At 39.8% G+C, this 19,227-nt stretch overlaps 1 protein-coding gene across 1 annotated transcript in view; it reads right to left on the minus strand.

Annotated features, from left to right (window-relative positions):
• Nucleotides 1-5,999: 5,999 nt before the first annotated feature.
• Nucleotides 6,000-19,227, minus strand: part of LOC308219692 (ATP-binding cassette sub-family G member 8-like) — a gene marked incomplete at both ends in the record, with an annotated part of 53,733 nt that continues 40,505 nt past the window's right edge. The window contains 12 exons of the mRNA XM_080614997.1: nt 6,000-6,137; nt 6,591-6,718; nt 7,268-7,535; nt 8,855-8,931; nt 9,058-9,257; nt 10,401-10,493; nt 10,598-10,763; nt 12,665-12,934; nt 14,626-14,758; nt 15,177-15,415; nt 17,372-17,528; nt 18,283-18,393. Coding sequence (XP_080471123.1) covers nt 6,000-6,137; nt 6,591-6,718; nt 7,268-7,535; nt 8,855-8,931; nt 9,058-9,257; nt 10,401-10,493; nt 10,598-10,763; nt 12,665-12,934; nt 14,626-14,758; nt 15,177-15,415; nt 17,372-17,528; nt 18,283-18,393 — 1,980 coding nt within the window. The remainder of the gene's footprint in view (nt 6,138-6,590; nt 6,719-7,267; nt 7,536-8,854; nt 8,932-9,057; nt 9,258-10,400; nt 10,494-10,597; nt 10,764-12,664; nt 12,935-14,625; nt 14,759-15,176; nt 15,416-17,371; nt 17,529-18,282; nt 18,394-19,227) is intronic.

Below are 19,227 nucleotides of genomic sequence, written 5' to 3' on the forward strand. Positions count from 1 at the left end.
TGGAGTATATGAGGCTGAAAATATTCATTCACCTTTCTTTTGTCTTGCTTTTAGAAGGGATAAACCTGAAGCAAGAGTGTCCGAAGTGTTGGGGGTGCTGAGCTCTGCTGTCATTAGATAGTGCTCTTAGGTAATAATAATACTTGGCCAAAATGCTTTTTACATGATTACTTGTAGGATTTGGGGAAGGCAGGAATTCCGTGTACGGAATTACTGTGGCGCTGGTGGGATGGTTCTGGCTTTTTGACTGTTCCTAAAATGCTGGCCTGAAATGTCCCTTCAGCTCTGTGAGGGGTGGCAACCTGTGACCGTGTTGCAAGGAATTACAAGCCAAACAGTTATTTAAATCACAGAATCATCACAGAATCATGGATTGGTTTGTGTTGGAAGGGACCTTAAAGCTCATCCAGTTCCAACCCCCTGCCACAGGCAGGGACACCTTCCACTACAGCAGCTTGCTCCAAGTCCCTGTGTCCAACCTGGCCTTGACCACTGCCAGGGATGGGGCAGCCACAGCTTCTCTGGGCACCCTGTGCCAGGGCCTCAGCACCCTCACACAGAAGAATTTTTCCTAATACCAATTGTATTAAGAGAAGGCTGAAAGAGCAAAATATTATTGGTGCTTTGCCTTTCTCAGCAGAGATCAAAGTCTCTTGGGATGATGGCTACCACAAGTTTGGCTTCTGGCTTACTTGGAAATCCAGTGACTGCCTTGTGTAATGTAACATCCTGCACCTGGCAGCAGTGAGTTAAGGGCAGCATGTGCCCTGTTTCTCAAAGTTTTCAGTTAGGGCAGCATATTTTGCTGCTGCCTGGTTTGGAAGTCCCTTTTTTTGGCTTTGTGCCTTTCTACAATGAGTTGAAGCACTGCCATGAGGTGATCAGCTATTTTCAACTAAGAGTAGTAGAAGATCTGGGTGTTTGTTGAAAAGCAATCCTTAAGGTAATACGCAGTTCTTTCAGGGCACTCTTCTTGGCATCGGGGCTGGCATTGTGAGAAGGAAGGTGATTACTGGTGTCAGGGAGGAGCTGCTGCTGGAGGCTAGACCAGCATAGCAGTGGGGCCACAGTTTTCTTCTGTCTTTCCTAGTGAAACACGAAGTCTTTTTTTATATTAAAGAAGTTTCTGTTGTTGTTTTATAAACTCTTCCCCCAGCCCCACTAAACTTCCCCCAGCAACAGTACTGCCTTGAAGAACAATGTAAACTGTACCTCATATGGTTGTGTTATTGCAAGGGATTGGGAATTTATTGTGAATTACATGCTCTGCATTTTGCTTGTGACTATTTGTGAATGTTCATAGATTTCCAACTTCTATGTGTTTGCTCGAAAATTCATTACTGAAGTAGTAGATGACTGTCTTGTGGGCTAATTCACTTGTGTACAAAATACACAGATTATTTTTGAGACAGGTAGCATTGTTTCTTTACTCACCACATAGGTTCTGGCTAGTGCTTTAACATTTATGCCTCTAAACCCACTTGTTCAACATGAAGAATTAAGGTGAGGGAGAAACAGTACTGATCTCGGTAAGCATGCCAGTAATCTAGGCAAAGTCTGATTAGATCCTTAAAATGAGCAAAAGATCCAAATGTGTCATTGATGGGAGATGCTGGTTCTGGAGCTGGGATGTGAAGGTTGAGGGGTCTGTTAAGCTGCAGTTTCTTAGTACTGGAAGCATTAAGTACCTAATTGTAACCACAAAATGACTTACCTAAGTGTAAGAGTACCTAATTGTAACCACAAAAGCAAAATAATGCCAACAAAATTTGCAATTCAGAATAACCATAAGTTTGATTCAGTGAGTAAACATCAACAAACAGGTTTATAATTAATTACATAAATTGGCAGCAGCACTTTTATAAATTATGAATCTGAATTGATTTTTAATTATTCCTTGAAAGAAAAAAAAGAAAGGCGCTTTCATAGGCATTATGGTTGTGTGTGTTTATACATATATATGTAATCTATTCGTGCAGATACCTCTGCATATATATACTAATATGAACACATGCACATATATATGCTTTTTAAAGCTCATCTGTTCTTAAAAGGGTTAAGTGGTTTTAAAATTACCTCAACCCACTGCTTAAACATTGCTGCCTTAATTAATAGCTGCTAACATATGAAGGGCTTGTCTTGGCTCTCAGAGTATAACAGGAAAAAAAGGAGCATGTCACAGAGCTCCATGTACCTTCTTTCTTGTCTACTGCCAGTAAAATTAATCATTGTGGCTGAAACCTGAAAGGTTTGTTCTTTCTGGTACTAGTGGACTAGTGGACACCTGCAATTTCTCACCTCCCTGCTTAGTTTGTTGTCTGTGTTTTACTTTTTTTTTAAAGGAATTTCATGGGTGTCTTTTTTAATTAAAAGGGGTGGCTATTGATACTTGTTACTTATTTAGCATTTCTGAATGCATTTAGCGACGAACAAATACGGGATGAAACTTTCAGCAGCTACTTATTAATTTAGCTTAGCCATAGTGAAAGCTAGTCCTTTCCAAACGACGAGTTAAAAGTATTTTGGAGGACTGCCACTACCCACGAGCCAATATGCAAAGCAGTGTTTCTGTAATCCGTTTTCCAGTGCTAAAAAAGTTTGTCCCTTTTACCAAGTGGAGAGGCTGCATAAACTTGGAGTGGAGGCTGGGGAAGAACTTCCCACCTCTCCCTGTATTAAATTTTAAGTAATAAAGACATGTCTTTCTTACCTGTGTCTTTACAGATAAGATGCCATCTTTAGTACATAGAGGTGGTGTAACAACATGCAGTTCTGTTGTCCACACAGTACTTTATAGTATCCATTTAACCCACACAGATTTTTTTTTTTAGTTCTGAATTTGGTGAATTTTCCTTACAAATATTGTTGTCTCTTGTATTTGATGTTCCCCTTCCCAAATTTGCTGTGTATGCAGGCTGAAACCCCATAGCCTATTGCAGTCATGTCCTGCACTGGGCAGCTCAAACAGTTCTGGGCAAAACAACTTGGAAACTCCATAACCAACTAAGCATGATGCCATTCCAAAGCCCATCCCGCACTGTCCTGATTGCCTGCCCCAGCAGGGACCGTGACTTAGGGGCCGAGGAGATCCTTTCCGAGTCTGGCCAGGGAGGATACAGGAGAGCAAAGGCGGGAGTGGGTGAATCCTCAGGCCTGCGGCCTTGTTCCACAGGCAGTCCTCTGCTCGGATGGCAGATCTGCCCCACTGCAGTGCTTAAACTCCATAAAAAACTGAACTCCGGTGTGTGTGGGACGGGCAGGATGGTGAGTTCTGTGCAGTGATCTTGCGATCTTTAGTCTCTGTGTTGAGATGGTTGCAGACTGCTACAGCTGGTTATACTGATGCAGGAGGGCACACCGAGCTGCTGCTGACACAGGGAGTCCTGAGGAAACAGGGCAGCTACTTCGAGACCTGGAAAGCAGAGCTGTGCTGACATTAAATTAGGACATTTAGCCTTGGTTAGAACTCTCAGGAAGATTTCTATTCCCTCACTATCCACTTGTTTTTGCAGCAGCAGCTCCGCTGTGGAAGTGTGAAACCTTTACCACACAAAACTAACATGAAGCAGGACACGAAGGCAGAGGCCGTGGTGTACAGCGTGACCTTCATTGGCTGGGAGGTGGGTAATTCCCATTAAACTCATACTATTTTCAGCTCCTGGCAGAGCGAGTGGGGCAGGTGGTGTGTCATCCACCCGCTCTTCCTTGTGCTTTTCCTGGTACACAGCCCCACGGCATGCTATTGTTAGGCACCAACGCTAATTGCTGGTATTTCAAGGCTCCCATCTTCTTATTGCTAAAGCCTGTAACAATAATCACAGCCTATATTCCCCATCTCTAGGCATCAAGGAAACAAGATACGATCATAGGCAGCGTGTTAATGTAATTGTAGTATATAGAATATGAGCTTTTTCTGTGTAAACACAGGCCTGGCCGCATCCTATGATAGCTCTTCCTACACCCCATACGATGGCTGTTCCGAGGCTCACCACTCAAGTTCCCATTATGTATATATCCACCCTTGTCATAACACCACCTCGGAAACACTCACACCGCTTGGTCCTGCTGCATAATGTTAAGAGGGTGGAATTTTAAATTGAAAAAGGCTGTTTAAGTAATGTCAGCAGCCTGACTAATTTCACAAAAGGAAAGAAATTCAAAGTTAAGGCTATGGTATATTCTTATCTAGATGCCTGAAGATTTCTGTGCATGACAATATGCCCCTAAAATTCAGAGCTGTCCCTTATGTCTTTAATTTCTCCCATTGTGTCGCTCCTTTTTTTTTTTTATTAAACATCAAAGTGAATTCACAACAGAGAGTCAGCCTAGAATTTAATCCTCTAAATACCTTGAAAATAGAGGTTTAGACTAGAAGTACCAATATATACCCTTAAAACTTCAGTGTAATATAAAAGAGATTCTAATCACAACAGATCATTACAAAGAAGAGTAAACCACTTTAAAAAAATTAAGTGTCTTAAATATAATAAAAAGGAATAATTAAGAATCAAACAGGAAGCTGCTAGTCTGACAATTTAATGATGCTGAATTGGACTGAAAGAATTGGCTTTGCCATTAAAAGGTAATGAAAATCTGATAATTTCAAAATGGCACTAGGATCAGATCAAGTGGGTTTTGTTGGGGTTTTTTTTTTCCAAAATCAAATGCAGCAGAACTAGGAAGAAATGGTAGAATTCACCTTAGAAGAACCTTGGAATGGATTTGGATTCCTGTTGCTGCCTGGGGCTGAAACTGTTATTTAATCAGACCTGCTTAACATCTTTAGACTGAAGTCTGCCTGGGAATTTATTACCACATGGAACCTGTGAAAAGTAATGTGGCAGTCCTAATGGCCAAATAGAATAATAAAATATTGATGTTCTTTCATCTTATTTCTTAAAAAAAGGGGAGGGGGGGGAAGAGGGATTTGCATAGCAGTATTCAGGGTGTTATAGCTGATTACACTAGGAATTTCTCACTGTGTGCAACATGTGAATCAAAGTAGAACAGACAACATGCTCTGTGTCTCTGTGTATAAGCACAGAGATATGCATCTAAATAAAATACCAAGCCCGTTAATCTTATAAAATCCTCACAACAACTGTATACATAATTTGCACACGCACTTACTGTGACTGCAGGTGAATTACAGCCATTTATTTACTCTTAGTCGTTTTGTGAGCATTTGTGTCCTATGTCTGAGCATAACTAGGTGCACCATTACAAGCATTTCACAGATAGCATCATTAAATTTTTAATTACTGGAGGGGCAGGTAAGTATTTTCTACCTGAAAATCTTAGGAACCAAACTTGGCAAATCGCTATGATTTTATTGCCACGAAGAAAGATGGGATTGATAACAATCACTTGGAATGTATTTATACTGTAAAAGTAAACCCAAGAAGGTGAGATAATTTGCTCTGTTACTGGAAATCAACTGTACAGTTAGTAAATACCCATTTGGGGGCATCAACAGCATTGAACTGGTACACAGAGGCAAAGCCTTAAAACACACCAGCAATTAGAACCCGCACAGTTAACAGCTGTATTTTTCACACTTCGTGTTCTCCTGAAGCACCAGTGAAATCTTCTGTGTTTCTTTCTTCTAGGCTGTTCTTCCGAGTGCTGAGTGTTATACAGGCTACAGAAAGCAGTGTTTTGTGTGTGCTGATGCTGTTCGCTCAGAATTAAGTGTGTAATCACTCTATATTCAAGCATGAGGGACTAAAACATCAGTTAGTACGAAGCAAGATGGGTCCTTTTTAAATCGCTGGCCCATAGCTCGGAATATTTCAAGGCGTGGAGAAATCATAAGCGTCTTGTCACCTATAAAACCAGTGCGTCAAACAAAACCACCCTCCCCTCAACCCTCTCCCAAGCCCCAATTCCGGCCTGCAGTCCCGGAATGAAGCCGGCGGCTCCCGGTGTGCTGCTGCCATCCTGCGGCGAGCCAGCCCCGCAGCTACGCTCTCTTTGCACCTCCTCTGCGTGGTTTGCTGTTACCAGTCTTGGCTTGATTTCTGCTTGATGAATCTCAGGCACAGGTAGTATAAAAACAGGAAAATGCCAATGGTGCTAATGAGGACGAGGTAGCTCATGTAGAGAGGGTGGGAGTCCAGGTCCATAGACCGTATCACCTGTAACCATGGAAAACACAAAACTAGGAACAGACACACAATTTTTGTGAATGTCTGGTCCCTCCCGCCCTTCCCCTTGGTCTTCAGCAAGCTGTAACTCTCGGAGTAGTTTGATAGCTGGTTGCGCATACACTATGTCTAGTGGCTGCAGTATTTCTGAGGAGCAGAGCTTAGATTCTGTGCAATTTCAGCAAGCAGTAGTTGGGCCTTGTGTAGATAATAGTTGCCCTTTATTTTTTTTCCTTTTTTTTCTCTTCCACTAAGAAGAAAGGCACAAAAGGAGTGACTGCTGTAGGCCCAAATTTGAAACATACGAAGTGTTACATGACTTTGCATATTAATATAGTGCTTGCCAAATTTGAGGCTTACAGCTTCTAGTTAAATATGACAGGCACACAAATAGTGTTCTACTTGCTTATCAAATGTTTGTAACGATCCTTATTACTGACTTACAAGTTTCCCGGGTACTTGAAAACTAAAATTTCCGAAAGGCATGTCATATGTGGTGTCAGTGAACTGAATTTGCATCATTCCTTGAAAATTCCATCTGATGAAAGAGATCTTAGAACAATAATATGGAACTGAAAAAAAAAAAAAAGGGCAGAAAGAAATTGATACACATACACACAACTTGAGACTTCAAAAACTGCTGTGTGGCTGCCAAATACAGCAGGTTTGTTTAATTTTTTGACAACCACATACTGTAAATATATACCCTTTCATTATTGGACAAAATGGCAGAGATACTTTATATTTTCACATGGAGATGGACAATTAGGAGAACACTAATATCCACGTGTTTCAAACTCCCACTGTCAACAGAGTCAACAGATAAAGACTGGAGCTCAGACTTTATCTACTGAATATAATTCCTTTAACTGAAAAAAATTAGCAACAATATAAAATCTAACGGGGTTTTTTTGATCAAACTTCTCATTACCTCATTCTTGGAGAAAATTATGTAAAATGAACAATCTGACTCCAAGATGTCACCACCCAAGATGACAATTGCAAAGGTAGAAATAAAGCTGAGTTTTCCTGCACTGGACACACTCAGCCTCACAACAACCAGTTGCTGATGGAAATCATCAAAGTTTCAGTTTGGAGACATGGTGGGAGCTTTGTCCTACCTGTCCAGAGGTTTTTCAGGCTTATCACAAAACCACCACTCAGGTAGCATGCTGTGAAAATGACGTTGCCAAAGAAGGCTGAGAGCTGTAATGTCGGCAGCAGTGCTGCCATCCAAAGTGCCATTGCACGGGCACTGTACACAGCCAGCCATACCAAGAGGAAGTTCAGCAGGAAATGTTCTACTTCAGGAACAAGGTTTGACAGCCAGTAGATGGGAACTGCATAAATGATAACAAAAACACAGTGTTCTGGGAGCTCCCCCAAAATCTGTTCAGGAAGAAAAAATTAGAGAATAAGTTGAATAATATTTACAAAACCACCTGAAATGTGCCTTAATGTACTCATGGACTGTTTATAAAAACTACAGGAAATACTCCTGCAGAATGCAGCCCTCTCCCTGTTAGGTGTTGTCAGTGACATGCAAAGCCAGAAATTGAAATCTTCACTAATTTTTTCTCCAGTTGTGACAATTCCTATAACTAATTGTTAAATTGAGAGGATTCTCGTTACAGATTAGATGTCTTGTTTTGCCAGGTACTAAGAATTTAAGACACTTTCCCTGAGAACTGGTGTGCTTGATAATAATATTGTTACTGACTCATGGAAGCCATATGTTTTGTCCAAATTTGGTTGACGCTGGTGTGAGATCAAACTGAAGACAAATATGGCTGTTGGTCGTTCCCTGCTTTGTCCCAAAGGCAATCCACTTAGCAGCTACTTAACTCAGTGTAAAACAAAAACGCGCAGGATTTTCTCAAATATCTAAAGACATGTATAGAGAGTATTATGATTATTTCTTCCAAAGAGGGCTGTTACTATCTTCTAATACTAAGGTTGTAACAAATTACATCGATTTCTCTATGAATAATGTGCAATCTTTGTGACACAATGCAAAGAGTATTTTTCTCTGGCAACCATTAATAAGCATTTAAAGTCTTGTGCAGAAATGGAAACCTGAATTACAGATGCCATGGCAGGCAGAACACCAACAGTGGCAACATGACAAAGAAGGGATTGTTCTAAACCCCTGTGAAAAGGAGAATGTATTTTTTTAAAAAGTTCTGGGATTTTGGTTTTGTTTTTTCAGAAACTCTGCCTTTTTATGCACTTAAGTTTGTCTCTGACCAGTACAGGCTTAAACAACTACTGGAAGGAAATGTCACAGTTAGCATTTTGTCATGTCTGTTTTACCTTTGCTTTAGCATTTAGTATTAACATTCTGTTTTGCAGATCAAGGCATGTAATCAAACTTTCAAAAATGTTTCAGTGAATGAAATATGCAGGTATGCAAAATGGTCTAATCCCTCACATTTGAGTTTGAGATTTCTCAGCTTCCAGCTAAACAACCCAGTGAAAGATTCTTCTTCTGGGAAAGATCTCAGCCATGACTTATGATAACAGGTCCAAAGTAGTGTGAGGTTTCATCCATTAATGCCAAGGAAGCAAGAACAATAGCCTTAGCTGGCAGACACAAAAGAACAAAGTCTAATATGAATGTGATCATTTATACAACAAGGCTTTGATTTGTTTGTGGTTTTTAATGTTAAAGCTAGCAGTTTGTATTTTCTGGCAACGAATTCAATTACCTTAGCAAAGAAGTATGGGCTAACAGAGTACATTCCACCTTCCAATTCATGATAAAGCATAGCTCTTTCCGAATGACCTGCAGGGTAGGAAAAAACAGGTTGGTTTCATCTTAGGGCTGCATTAAAAAGTATAAATTTTTTATCAATTTAAGAATTTTCTTATTTTGATTGCTTATAACTTTTACAAGAAAACTGGCACTTACATTTGGCAATAACATCCAAAATCACTATGAATGGGATTAGCGCACCTATCATGTATAACAATGCTGTTGTGTCACGAATAGAAAGTCTGGTTTTCTCGTGGCCATAGTACAAAAATCCAATTAATAATGACATGAGAAGGGCCTCAAATCCATGGATTAATAGCGTTGGAAGATCTCTGAAGTCATTGGAGACTTGACGACTAGGAAAACAGTAACACGACCATAAGGTATAGTACTTACTAATGCTGCTTAAATTCAGATACGTTGTCTGAACACTCTCCCAAAATCAGTTCTTGAGACTTCCTGACTTCAAATAGGATAGGAGTGTCAGGCTATCTGTTTCTGTGAAGGGTTTTACTTAAACAAAGCTATTGCGTGTCTGTAGCTGCCTACTATTTAAGGTCCGAAATGCTGAAAGCTTGAAGGAAGGCAATGGAGGTGGGACGGTCTGACTTCAGAGACAGAACCATAGAACCATAGAATCATAGAATAGTTGGGGTTGGAAAGGACCTTAAGATCATCTAGTTCCAAACCCCCCAGCCATGGGCAGGGACACCTCACACTAAACCATGCCACCCAAGGCCTCATCCAACCTGGCCTTGAACACCGCCAAGGATGGAGCATTCACAAGCTCCCTGGGCAACTCATTCCAGTGCCCCACCACCCTAACAGTAAAGAATTTCTTCCTTATATCCAATCTAATCTTCCCCTGTTTAAGTTTTAACCCGTTACCTCTTGTTCAAAGGAAGCAATTACTTCAGCCACAAAAGTCTTTCTGTTAGGGATCTGTACCATATGCTAACAGAAGCTGATACTGGTAGTGATGTTTTACAGGTTCTAACCCCGTTGATCATGTTTCTTTTGAGTACACAAGCATGAAACCCAACTGCAGTACCTATCATCTGTGCTGATTATCATCAGTAAAGGCTTCTGTCTTCAAATCTGAGACGGAGGTGTGAGGATGGCAATGCCTGAGCCTGGGCTTAGTGAGGGTTGAGTCACCACAATTTGGCCCGGGTATCAGGATGGCAGCACCCAAATCTGCGACATGTATTGCTGAGCCTGGAGGCTCTTGCTGCTTCTTAAAGCTGCAGGCTCCCAGGGATGTAAGCTGGAGCTGACTGGAGGGAGCTCTAGAGCAGAAAGGTGGGGTCCTACACCTGGCTGCTGTCCTGCGCAGACAGCTGGGGTGAGCTGGTACAGCAACACCTCTGCTCTAGGCGTGCTCAGGCCTAGAGCTCTGCATTTTCATCATGCACTCAGTTCTTATTTTGTGCTGCTTTCTTATGCTTTGAAATGCAAACAGGCATGATATACAACTGTTTATGCCGGAGATAGGTTACCTTAATAATATAGTGAACTGCTTTAAGGCTCCTGGTAACTGATCACATGAATGGTGAGGCATGTTGATAGCCTCTTCTGAATTAAAATGGGACCTGCCCAAAATAAAATAGAAAAAAAAAAGAGAAAAAAAAAAAGGAAATTAGTACAGGCTGTGGCTGTTAATTCTAGTTCTGCTGTATGACATTCTGCTCTTTACCTTTGCTTGCTGAGTGTTTTTGCAGCATTGTCTCCTTCAGTAGTTTTCCATATGAAATCACCAAAATCTTTGACATTTTCTAGGAACAAGTTGGCAAGAGTATTTGCTCTTTTTCGGCTTTCCATCTCCTTTTCTGCAGTCTGTCTATCAATACTGGTCAAATCAACTGCAAGACATTTGACATGTATCCATATGCTACAGTTGTAGTAACTTCATGATGTGTTTAGAATCAGAAATTTTATCATGAACAGACAGTACAACCTGTGTGCATGCATTAAGCTACAATGGTTAAAACTTTATCAGTTACTTTAGGTAATTAGGGAAGAACAGCTTGTTAATGTGTATTTTGTCTTGGGAAATGTCCCTAGTCATTCAACGAATCACTGAGATCTCGTAATTGCTTATTATAATATTGTAGACTACTATTTCACATTTTTCTAAATTTTAATAGTGGCCTGAGAGGGCTGCTGGGAATAAACAGTTTGAATTTCCTTCTTGGCATGCAGGCATTCACAATCTGTTATGTTACTAACTTAAATCACGTGGTATTTTTCCACCTGCAATATGGTAGTTATCATCCTTTTTGTATCGTACAGAGGTGCCATAAACTTTACTTGATACTGAGAAAGCCCAAGGATATTATCTAAGGACAACATAGTAGAAGCAACAATAAATGACTCAGCATTATTTATTGAGCAATTATCTTTTTTAATCTAGTAGTCTTTTAAATCTTAATAATAGTATTTTCCTGTGCTGACCTTCAGTGTAGAGTGACAATACCTGACATTTTGCACCTGCTTACTGAGATAACTATCTCTGCACATTTTATAAGTCCTTACACTGGGCTAATCATCTCTGTGCAGCCACTCCTCGGCAGGAGTCCATCAAAAACGAGTTGCAGTCTGCCTTACCTCTTCCCTTCTGCCATGGTATCCTGTCTCTCCATCAGACACACAGCCAGAATGTGTGCATTTCTGTCAGGTGTTCCTTCTTGCTGTGGCATCCTCTACCATTCTGTCCTATTTCTGCCTTTCTGCTGCCCATATTTCTCCTCTCTCTATGGATGCTGACTCTGTGCATACCACTAAATGAGCTTCCGCCTTTCTTCCTCATCCTTCCCTGCCTTCATGTCGCAGGGGTTTCTCCCTGTAACACAGGCTTACAGCTACGAGGCTCCTCAGGGATGCTTCAGTCTCCATTCACATACAAGGTGCTGCAAGCCTTCATCAAGTGGAGACTGCTCTGACCCATGGTGATGACAAAGGTCTTTTTGCAGGGCTTGACAGTGAGGTTTACTTCTGTTTATCTCTGCACAGCTGATATGAGCAGACACTGCCTGCCACATATGCACAGCTAAAGAGTTGACTCCAGAGCACTGAGGTTGGTGTTTGTATAAGGTTTCTGAGCCAGCTGACCTCGAGGCTGGAACTGAACCAACCTCTGTGGTAAGAGACTACTGCCATTAGATTAACAGGGCCAGATTCCCTTTGCATGTTGCAAAACCCAGAAGAAAAAATGGATTTGGAACCATGTAGTTAATGTTCTTCGAGAAGAGGAATAAAAGGGTTGCTGCTCTCTGGGTTTGGTTTTTCTCCCTTACAACATGCCCTGTTGGGCAGCACTCCTCTTTCCCTTTTACTGTTCCAGCTGTATTATTCCTCACTCTGGGAAAAAAGCTTCCTACATTTCTGGATTCAAACGTCAGAGAACTGGCTACAGAAAGCAATTGATCAGTTCATCCATGTCTTTCCCAGTGAAGATATTAAAGTTTGGACCAATTAAAACATGGAAATAAGTGTGCTAAATATGTGGAAGGGCTGCTACACCTGGCAGGGTTAGAAGGAGGATTATTTAAAACTGATTTTGCCCATACCTCTTGTTTTTGTTACATTTCATATACTGACAAATAAGGATCTTGTTAAAAACTGAATTTGCTGCAGTATTGATTTGAGTCAGTTATAAAGCATTTCTGAGAGTTATGGTCAATAAAAATCAATGTTAGCTGATACACTTACGAAAGCACATGATCTCCAGTAACCTTTTTTTATGGCAGTGTTTGATACTAACCGTAGAAATCCGCGGGATTGCTGTACTTTGGGCAGGGATAGCCTAGTTCTGTGAAATACTGGACCATGTCTCTAGCTGTTCCACAATAAACAGTGAGTCCAGAAATCATCATCAGAACTAAATCAAACAGTTGGAAGATATCTGACCGGGGCTGATGAAGTGAAAGAAGGACTAATCTGTTTCCTCTGGCCAGTCTGGATAATGTTATCACAAGGTTATGTGCAGTAAAACTGTCCAATCCAGATGTGGGTTCATCAAGTATGAGTATTCCTGCCAAAGACAATAAGTTTAGCTGAGGAAAGCAGCATGTCTAATTTAGAAAATAAGTTCTAAGTGAAATGGTTCTAGTGCATGAAATCTCATGGATATATTCTTTTTTTTAAAGTCCAAAGTATATTTCATACCAACATGACAGAATATTCAACAGTGGCAATTTCTTTCACTATCTTTCTGAACATGATGGCCAAAAGTACTTATTTTAAATCTTCTCTTGCTTCCACTGGAAACAAGAGTTTTCTTTATCTTTCATTGAGGTGCCGATTTAAATTCCTTCTTAAGTTTACATTCTTCTCTGCAGTTTTGCACTGCCTGTACTAATCAGGTACATTAATATTAATTAAAACAATAGTACTAGTTTTGTATCCTGCCTCCTGAAACATTTTAACCTAAATGCTTGATACTAAAACCTCCTGCATTATTCATGTGTAGGTACCCATACAGTATTAACTTAGCTTCTCCTCCCCCAACTTGTAGTCTGTATACATATATGTGAAGACATATGCATATGTTTGGAATTACTTGTTTGTTTTGCACTTTGTTGCTACAAACTTTGAAGTGTTTTATTAATTTGTAGTGTTTGTGGTGTTATGGAGCTTAAGGGCTTCGATGAGCATAAGGCAATGGCTATACACAAACATGGTTTGTCTGCTGGAGGTTATAGCACGTTTAAAGTGTAAAGAATGCTTTATTTACTTTTCCTAGAACTGATTATTTTCTTTTACTTCAGTATCAGCACATCTATTCCTGACCATTGTTTCCTACAAAAAAAAAAAATAAAAAAAGACTTCTGCTTTCCCCATAATTACAAAAATATGACGTTTATACAAGAAAAAATTTCTCAGATCCATTTCCCAGTAGGCGAGCTGATAGAAAGTCTTGCTCAACAAGAGGCTGAAGCCAAGATTAGTAGTGCTTTTGATATATAGCTGAGCAGATAGGGGATTTAGTCCTACAAAATCAACTGCGGATTTAGCATCAAGTTTTGCTGTTACTGAAGGCAATGGAAGTTTCTAGTCCTGTGGCAAAAGCCAGCCCCTTCACTGAGTTGCACAAGACCACAGTGACTGAGTATACACTTAAAAAATTACCTTCCCTATTAACATTGCACATGTAAATGGAGGCTGGGTTGGAGGACAGGAAAACAATCTCAGTGTTATAATAGGCCAGCAGTCTAAGTAACTTATGGCATGTGGTCAGACGAAAAACAAACCTCACATTGGTATTTACAAACCAGAGCACAGCTGTGAGGGTTACTTCAGGCAACTTCCAGTAGTTTGTGTGATGCTGGTTTTAGAGAGCAGGGGGGCTCTGCCTAGGTTTGTCACTGCTTTTCCACTAGCAGAGGTGGCAGAAGCGAAAGTGGGTTAGCTGCTGAAACACTCCATTTACAGCAATGTTACTGTAATAATTGCAATATTATCTGTGATCAGCACTGATTTCAATTTAAGCAAATTAAGCAAATAAAACAGCTCTCGGTTGCTGTGTCTAACTTTACTATGGAGAGGTAACCTCTGCCAGAGGGTGGTACAAGACCTGTTAAGCGTCCTGAGTAGGACCTCCTCAAGCTACCTCAGGGGCAACTGTGCCTATGACTCTCCCCTGAAATAACCTATCTTCATTTACGGTCCCATTTCCCCCAGTGATCTGTGGTAGGCACAGGAAGGTGTCAGGGTTTTGCTCACCTGGGTTCCAGAGCAGCTGCACAGCAATGCTCACTCTCCGCCTCTCACCTCCCGAAACTCCACGGAGATACTCGTTCCCTACCCTGGTGTTTGCACACTGACGCAACCGTAGTTCTGCTATGACATCTTCTACCTGAGGGGAACCGAAGGGTAACAGAGATAAAGCAAGAGGTTTTTTGCACACTCGTGCATAGATAAAGCTGAAAATATGATTAACGTGGTTAAAATTCAGCTGGATATTTCAGTGCTATCTGATTAAGAGACACTTGAAAACAAATCTTGATTTTTAGAGATAACATTAAAAAAGACTCAGTGATCAGCAATTTAGTTCTTCTTTCAGCCTCTCTAATGCTTTCTCTAGATTGTCATTTTTTATGAGCTTTGGAACAATTGCTGGTTTCTATCTTGAAAGAAGAGAAAGGTTTATAATTCATAATCTACATAAAAAAATGCCAGATTAGCTGTTCTGACTCCAAACACACAGGATCTCTTGGATAATTCCTGTCAGACACATTTTTGACAACTTTATTTTTTTCCAACAGCTTAATTACCCTTTTTTTCCTTTGTGAGTCTGAAAAAAACTTTGGAAGGCGCAGTTTGGCAACGAACAATAGCGTTTCTCTGACAGTCAGGTGAGGGAGCAGTCGGTCATCCTGACGCACATGTGCTATGCATTTCTTAACAAGCTGGGGTGTGCAGGGTTTATTATTGATCATGATTTGACCAGTCGTGACTTTGCCTCCAAGATCCCGGCAGGTTATCACATCAAGCAAGGATGTCTTTCCACCAGCTAGAAGAATGAGAATTGATAATTATATTAATTTCCAAGGGATAAATTTGAAAAGTGATTTAGTCACAGACAGTGGATAGGAGTTTCCATTCCTTAATGTCTTTTCCCCAGCCTTTCCTGAAGCTTTTCCAAAGATGCAGAGACAGAATGATCTTGAAAGAAAATACTGACTATAAGCTCATGTTCAGGAAATCTCTCTCCTCTGAAACGGAGTACATGATTTTAAACTCTCTTATTTCCCAGCAGAACTGGTTATTGGGCATTGAGGATAGTTCCATGAGCTCAAGAAGCAAGATCATAAGGTCTTTGCCTTCCTGTAACCTTTCTTTCACTTTTGAAACACAGGTGAAAGGTGGTGTCCCATGCTGGGTGCAGGGCTGGCACCTAAATGCTTGGTGAGAGCTTGCTTTGTGGAGAGAATTGTGAATTCAGAAATGGCAGCTGGAACAGCTGTATGACTAAGGCACTGAATGATTACACAGACAATAGGAATCTTAATCATGATTGAAATAAAAATTATTGACTTAAATAAGACAAAAAGTCATTTAAATAATTAAGAAAAGCTGGATCATACTCAGATCTAAGAGAAGTAAAACAATGAAAGCAACACCTGATTTGGAATTCAATAGCAAATGATTTTTTCCTTTTTGCTGTATGATATTGTATGTAAACACACAAAGCTGTCTTATTATGATTAGATGTCATTTATTTCTAGTCTCCCTGTTGAAAGATTAACTCCACACTTGTTTCTTAATATATACATTTTAAAAAAGAAACCCATCCATCTGTAAACCATGTATTGCTCTATTTAAGAGTGACATATTGATTGCCATTGACAATGTGAAACCCATCAGCAGTTTAATCCATTTTACTAAGCCATTTGATGAAATAGATGATAAACAGCTTTTAAAAATAGTTCGACTGGTTTGCTGAAAGGGGCTTGTGCTCAGTGTATGTTACCTTACAAAGCTGCTATAACTCAATATATTATTTCATTAGAAGCTTTTCCTTTTATTATCAGGACAATATCTAAGGTACAACTTCAAATACATTAAGGATCTCTGCTAAGAAAAAATTCCCATGGCAATGGGGAAGAAAAACCTGTTCTGTAGAAATAAAGTTGAAATTTCTTTGGCAAATATACTTTGCCTTTGAAAGAGACCATCTTTACTGAATCACTGGGCTAACCTGATGTCAGGGTCTATTGGAGATACAGCATGGGGTTTTTTTGCTTCCAAAGCATAGGTACTTTTTACTTCACTTTAATAGGTTACATGTCTACTACTTATCCCTCCAGATAAGCTCAGATTCAACTAACCACATGGGGTAAAGGCCATCTCTCTATTAGTCACCCTCACCTTGAGAAGATTAAACCAGTCCCACTAGAAAATGTAAGAAGTCAAAGACCCAATTTAAAGCCAAGCAGAAGAAGAACTGTCTTTTCTTCTCCTTAAATTTCTCTTAATTAATTCAAAGGTGATATTTTATCCTGTTAGAACTGTTTCAGTCTGAAGGGAATTTCTGCTTATGGCTATGCAAGTTGTCACTGATATTTCTTACAGGGTCTGTCCTCATTTGTCTGCTATTTTACTGGGTAAAGTCTGCAATTGGCTTGTTTTGAATCTGAGCCATGAAGCTGTTCATGTCCAGCAGAGTCAGGACTGCAGGTCACAATTATGACAAACCCTGCTACACCTCAAGAAAAAATAGCAAATGTGTAAAAGCCATGAAAAAGTTGGATTTGGAAATAAATTTTAATTACAATCCCCCCCCCGTATCATTCTGTGTTTACTCATACTTTATTTCCTTATATGTTTTAAAGAACGTATTTAAGTGACACATTTTCAACAGTCGTTTCTCAACTAGATTTTGTAATTCAGGACTGCAGAGTATTGCTCTTGGCAGTGTATGTTTTATCTGAGAATTGATCAAATCATGAAATTTCTTTGCTCTTACCAGTGCTTCCAATAATAGCTAGCATCTGACCACTTCGAACTTTTAAATTAAGATTCTGGATTATTGGCTCATGAGAATGGGGATGTGATTTCCAGGCCCAGGGCGTCTTCATCTGCGCAAGGCTTTCATACCAGGGAATCTGAGATGCCATGTTAACCTAACAAAGAAAGAAAGAAGTCCTTTCAGTATAAGCAATAAACTACTTAGCAATAAATATCTCCAAAGTTATATTGCAAGCAAAGATTATATTAAAATGATATTGTTAATCCTCAGAAATATATGGAAGAAAGTTCTTTTACAGGCAAGTATGGTTTTCATGCCTTGCTTCTTATTCTGTTAATCACTAAAGCTATTTATGTCCTCTGTTACTTTGATAATTCATTGCTACTGTAAATTTTAAATGCTTCAAATTTTTAATATAATTTGAAATTATGCGAAGTTGAAAATTGTGAAATCTACTTCAGATGCCATGGAGGCAAAAAGGGAGATGAAAAAATTCACTGTTTTTCTGAGATCCTCCTTGTAAGTCACTCTCTGTCTTCTTCTGCATATTCATTCTTGCCAAGGGCTCTCACCATCGCTAGCTAGATAGACAGTCCCTCTGCTCCAGCCTTCAGAGGAGTAATTTGGTTCAAGATTGAGAAAAAACAGAGCCTAGAAACAGATCTCTTTTCCCATCTTATCGCCTAGCTTTACTAGATATATTTACAATGGAGGGTTTAGCCTGCTGTCAATATTGCAGCCAAGAGCATGATTCTGCTTAAAAAACTGTGTATTTGATTGCACAACAGTCGTGTGAACTTTGTGTTGTGAACATCAAGTTTGTTTGGATTTAAAAATGGCTTGCATATAGGAGCAGGCATTACCGGATATGTTTGTGCTGAAGCGAGTATGTAAATTACAACTTTCACCTGGTAGTTGAGTTCTTTGACCTCGAGAATATTTGATTCTCCGCTATATGTGAAATACAGACTGTTGTCATCTTCAGAGCAAAAAATAGTATCCTGGGCATCCTCGGCATTCTGGGCTTTGGTCTGAAAAAGTTATTAGGTTAATTACAATAGTTAATTATAATGCCTAAAGTGCTGTTAAAACTTGAGCTCAGAAAAGGTGAAACACAAAGGGAATTATATTTTATGGGATATAACAGTATTGTTGGTGAGTTACAGTAGTGCAGAAGTCTAAAGGGTTGAAATGAGTTATCTTTTAATAGGCAGGAAACGTACTTTGTTCTAGCTGCATGTATGAGAGCCAAACATGCTGTGCTATGCTCTTCTATTTGCTTTCAGTTTAAATGAGATCAGTGTCAAAATGGAGATAAATATTACACCACTAGGAAAAGACTGGACGCGATTTCTTTGAGGAAAAAATACACTGCTTCAGTGATGTTTGTCTAGTGGATCAAAATGGTGCATGTTGAAATTCATAAGTTATGACAGCTAAAAATTAAGGCTTACTGGAAGTAAGTTCATCATTGACAGGGATTCATTAACTTGGAGGCTTTATGAACAAGTAAGTGTGCAACCACAAGTACAATCTCTTTTTCTCCTCTTTTGATTTTTTTAAATTCACGGTTTGTCAACTGGAACTTAGGATTCTGGGATATCGGTTAAAATAACAGTCTCTCCTTGCCTTGGTTAACCTTTTTCATATAGTTGCAATCTAGAAGGCTTTGCTGAGGCAGCTTTCAGGCTTTGGGTTTAAATGCCTGTAGTTTTCATTCCAACTAGCCATGTTTCTCCTGTAAACTTGTGCTTTTCCTACAAGTCCCACTTATACCCTAGCCAAGGCAAATGTACCTGTTCAGTGCATAGCAGACCCTATCATGCCTTAGGTGTCTTTGGCAGATGGTGATC

Source organism: Psittacula echo (assembly GCF_963264785.1).
Source record: "Psittacula echo genome assembly, chromosome: 4".
In the NCBI taxonomy this organism is placed as follows: domain Eukaryota; kingdom Metazoa; phylum Chordata; class Aves; order Psittaciformes; family Psittacidae; genus Psittacula; species Psittacula echo.